The 4,440-nt window shown below is 29.8% G+C and overlaps 1 protein-coding gene across 1 annotated transcript in view; it reads right to left on the reverse strand.

The window, feature by feature from the left end:
- The window catches only part of LOC106465574 (inner centromere protein-like), a 62,160-nt gene that overhangs the window by 3,592 nt on the left and 54,128 nt on the right, over nt 1–4,440 (reverse strand). The window contains exons 12-14 of the mRNA XM_022393496.1: nt 2,792–2,857; nt 1,847–2,151; nt 908–1,047 (exon numbers count right to left, since the gene is read on the reverse strand). Of these exons, the coding sequence (XP_022249204.1) occupies nt 908–1,047; nt 1,847–2,151; nt 2,792–2,857 (511 nt within the window). The remainder of the gene's footprint in view (nt 1–907; nt 1,048–1,846; nt 2,152–2,791; nt 2,858–4,440) is intronic.

The raw sequence follows: 4,440 nt of genomic DNA on the forward strand, positions 1-4,440 counted from the left end.
GAGAATCTCATATCTTAATATGTAAACACTGTCCCATTGTAATTGGTTGGAAGGTTACAGTAGAGTATTCAACAGACTAAATCTGGCCACTTCTTGAAAGCTCTGTGCCACTTTGAAAAAAAAATATTTTTACACACACACAAATCAGCAGGTCTGAATTGATCTACACATGTTGGATTCATAGTGTTTTAAGCACCAGTTTGTGTATAAAGTATCCTTCTACAAAAATAAGCCTATCTCAGATTCAAGATGTACTATACTAAAATTAATGCTATAAATAATAATAAGTTGTATCATAGTTTAATTCTTTCTTCTCCAGATGCATTAATCCAATGCAACTGTTTCTTTTTAGGATCATAAACCAAAACAACTAAGGTAACTTGCATGAGACTTTGTACAAACTGTAAAAAACAAAATTACTATTTCTATAACTTTCAAATAAGAAAAATATGACAAAATTAAGTATTGGCAAAAAGAGAGATTTTGAGAAGCTATTTCTAAAAACAGTGTTCAACATTCATGAAAAAATTACTTGTAAAGATGCCGAATACTATTACTGTTACCTTACATAACTAAATAAAATACTCAAATAATAAGTTTTTATACTTTATATATTATTTAAATATATTTGTGGCAAGTTTAAAATATGAATTTTGACTATCAAACAAGATATACATTTCTGAAACATGATAAGTTTCACAGTGTGACTGGGTAGATATCACACACACACTGACAAAAGATTAACTACTCCTTTTAGAGAAATTAATATTAACAGAATGCTTGTATTATCAAAAATTAGACATTTAGTTTACATGTACAGAATTTGAGATCTTATTTTCTCAAAGTAATAAAAAACTACATTAAAAATTTAAGCAAAAAAAGCTCAGGTAAAAATAAATGTTCATACCTTGTGCCCACTGAGGTATTTGTTTCTTTGGGTCTGCCTCATCATCAGTTTCATCATCTGACTTTAAATCCCCAATGTCATAGTTATCTGGATTTTTTAGCTTTTGAGACTGAGCTGGTCGCTGAGGTGTCATTTCATAACTAGAAATTTATTAATTTTCTTTATGAAGAAATGACATTTAATTAAAACGAAAATTCAACTACAACAGACAATTTCCAAAAGTAAGAATATTTTCATGCATGTTTTGAAGTAATGAAATAAATTTATTGAGAGAGTTATCATATACACCACAGTCCAGCCTAGTCATCAAAAAAGAAAATTAGATAAATTACAGTAGATAATACTGTCAAACTTTGGGGATGGAAAATAATCCTAACAACTTCAGTTTGTTAAAGACAAAATTTCATGAAACTTTTTCTTCTTTTAAAAAATTGAATAATTTTGTTTAGTTCTCAATCTTATCAGTAAAAATCTGTTATAAATACTTTAATATTGAATTAAAAAAAAAACACAAACTTCTTCAGTCATGATAAACATTGATAATACATACTGATTGCACAAACTTTATAGATGTACACATAATAACATGCAAAGAACAACTATATTATAAATGAAAGTTCACTTCAGTGAATGTGCCATTTTTGGACAGAAAGCAAACGTCATATCATAACAAAACCATAAAAACTGTTAACCAGATGATCAGAGACTACCATATACTCACATCTTAGTTTCAATAATATTGTAATTTTTTTTTTTTAATACACACATGTAAATTTTTGTATCCTTAAAGCTAGAAAAGTTCTCTCTCAAGCATTTGTAATTATCATTAAATTAAGATATGGTTTTATCAGCTAAAATTAAATAAGTTTGGGAAAAACAAATTTTGATCAATTAACCATAAAAACTTGATAAACTCAGTTCTGGTTTCGTATTACTCACCAATTCACTTCCTTTTCATTTTCCTCTGTGATGTATGTTTTGTTTAGTTCAGATTTCGGGATACTTTCCTGAGCTGGTTCATCTTTTCCTTTAACATAGGTAGAATTCAACTCTGCTGGTGAATTCTCGTTGGTTACCATTCCAGATTTCAGATCTTCTGGTGACGTTATACAAGTTACAGAATCAATTTTGGGCACGTTCACAATGCATTCCATTTTTTTTTGAGCCTCAGGTTTCTCTTTTGTAAAAATACTGTTCATTATGGCTTTCTGCTGAAGATTGTTGTTGTGCTGGTTGATAATTGCCTTAAAGGTTTAAAAAATATCAAAATGCAAATTTCGAATAGCAAAATTCACAAAAAATTAATTAATACATTATTCAGAAAAAATTAATAATACACAATGCATGTACAATATCATATTCAAATATATCAATAACTGGTTTAGGTAAGCTGTAAATTTTTACTTGCTTTTCCAGGTTTTGAGATAATTTTAAAATTTTCACTGACTTTTCCAAGTTCATGGCCACACAAAGTATTTCCTTTTTTAATAAAAATGGTGTCATAAGTACCCAAATATCACTTAATCCAGTGCACTATTACAAATATCCATATGAATGGTGTTAAAAAAATGATGTATAAAATTAAGTAACATGCAAAAGGGAGACAAAGAATGCAACATTATGAACTGAAAAAAGACCTAAAAGTAAAAGAAAACAAACAAGTTAACTTACATTAAAAATTAATTAATGCTCACTTCCCCATCTAATAATAAAATAACACTGTTATGATTATGACAGCCTCTATTCCTACCAAATCAATTTGAAAATTTTAGATGTCAAGGATCAGAATAAAGAACTTAACAAAAATTAATTTAATTTTTATTTTTTCGATTCCAAATCTGTCATGCTCTAAGAAAAAAAAAATATACCTTTCATTACTCATACCTTAAGTTTCTCAAATTCCTGTTTCTGTTTTTCAAGTCCTTGAAGTCTTTGTCTTTCAATTTCATCCTAAAACAATGAATTAGTTCTAATAAATTTACAACCCTTTAAAACAAGGTCTCACAAAAAAAGAAAGAAAAAATCAGGACTTTAACTAAAATCATCATTTTCTCAGATTTGCTCCAATATAAAAGATCTCTTGAACATAATGTTGATGAATATAAGTTTGTTTGTTTTATTACAAAGACACACAATAAATAGGTTATTCTCACTGTTTCCACCAAGGTGAATCAAACTCCAGACTTTAGGGTTCTAAATCTATAAACATACCACTCACCCACTGGAGGACATGAATGTATCAGATACTTTTTTGGTGTGGGTGTATTTGCCTTGATATTATTGCATCAATTCTTTACTCATTAACCATAAAGAATGCTTTAATTTTTGTGCAATCAATGCATGTTTGTTTGCATAACTCCCAAGAACATTCAGTTAAACTTCAATTAGCTTTGAATATACACACAAAAATACAATTGTATTTCAGCATTAATGTTTCTTGTGACTTGTGTAAATCTTAAGTGAAAATAATGTCACAAGTATATAGAAAACTGAATTTAAAATATTCAATTTCACATTAATGCTCACTAGATTTATAACACAATGACTATCAACAGTTTCTGAATTATTACATATAAATGTCAAAAAAGAACTCATCAATTGCTGAAATGAAATAAGAAAATACTTGCCTCATAGTCCTATGTTTTAAGTTTTCCACTCATTAGTGGCTAATATTGTTATAAGCCACTTTCAATCCAATTTGGCATTCAGTTATGTTACAGCTAGTACACATCATGGCTATAAACCACTTCCATTCCTACATTACCTTGTTAGTACACATTGTGGCTATAAACCACTTCCATTCCTACATCACCTTGTTAGTACACATCGTGGTTATAAACCACTTCCATTCCTACATCACCTTGTTAGTACACATTGTGGCTATAAACCACTTCCATTCCTACATTACCTTGTTAGTACACGTCGTGGCTATAAACCACTTCCATTCTTACATTACCTTGTTAGTATACATTGTGGTTATAAACCACTTCCATTCCTACATTACCTTGTTAGTATACATTGTGGTTATAAACCACTTCCATTCCTACATTACCTTGTTAGTATACATCGTGGTTATAAACCACTTCCATTCCTATATTACCTTGTTAGTATACATCGTGGTTATAAACCGCTTCCATTCCTACATTACCTTGTTAGTACACATCGTGGTTATAAACCACCACCATTCCTACATTACTTGTTAGTACACATGGTGGCTATAAACCACTTCTATTCCTACATTACCTTTGTTAGTATACATCGTGGTTTATAAACCGCTTCCATTCCTACATTACCTTGTTAGTACACATGGTGGCTATAACCCGCTTCCATTCCTACATTACCTTGTTAGTACACATCGTGGCTATAAACCACTTCCATTCCTACATTACCTTGTTAGTATACATCGTGGCTATAAACCACTTCCATTAATACATTACTTTGTTAGTATACATCGTGGCTATAAACCACTTCCATTCCTACATTACTTTGTTAGTATACATCGTGGCTATAAACCACTTCCATTCCTACATTAC

The sequence above is a fragment of the Limulus polyphemus genome, unplaced genomic scaffold (genome assembly GCF_000517525.1).
Source record: "Limulus polyphemus unplaced genomic scaffold, Limulus_polyphemus-2.1.2 Scaffold1987, whole genome shotgun sequence".
Classification (NCBI taxonomy): Eukaryota; Metazoa; Arthropoda; class Merostomata; order Xiphosura; family Limulidae; genus Limulus; species Limulus polyphemus.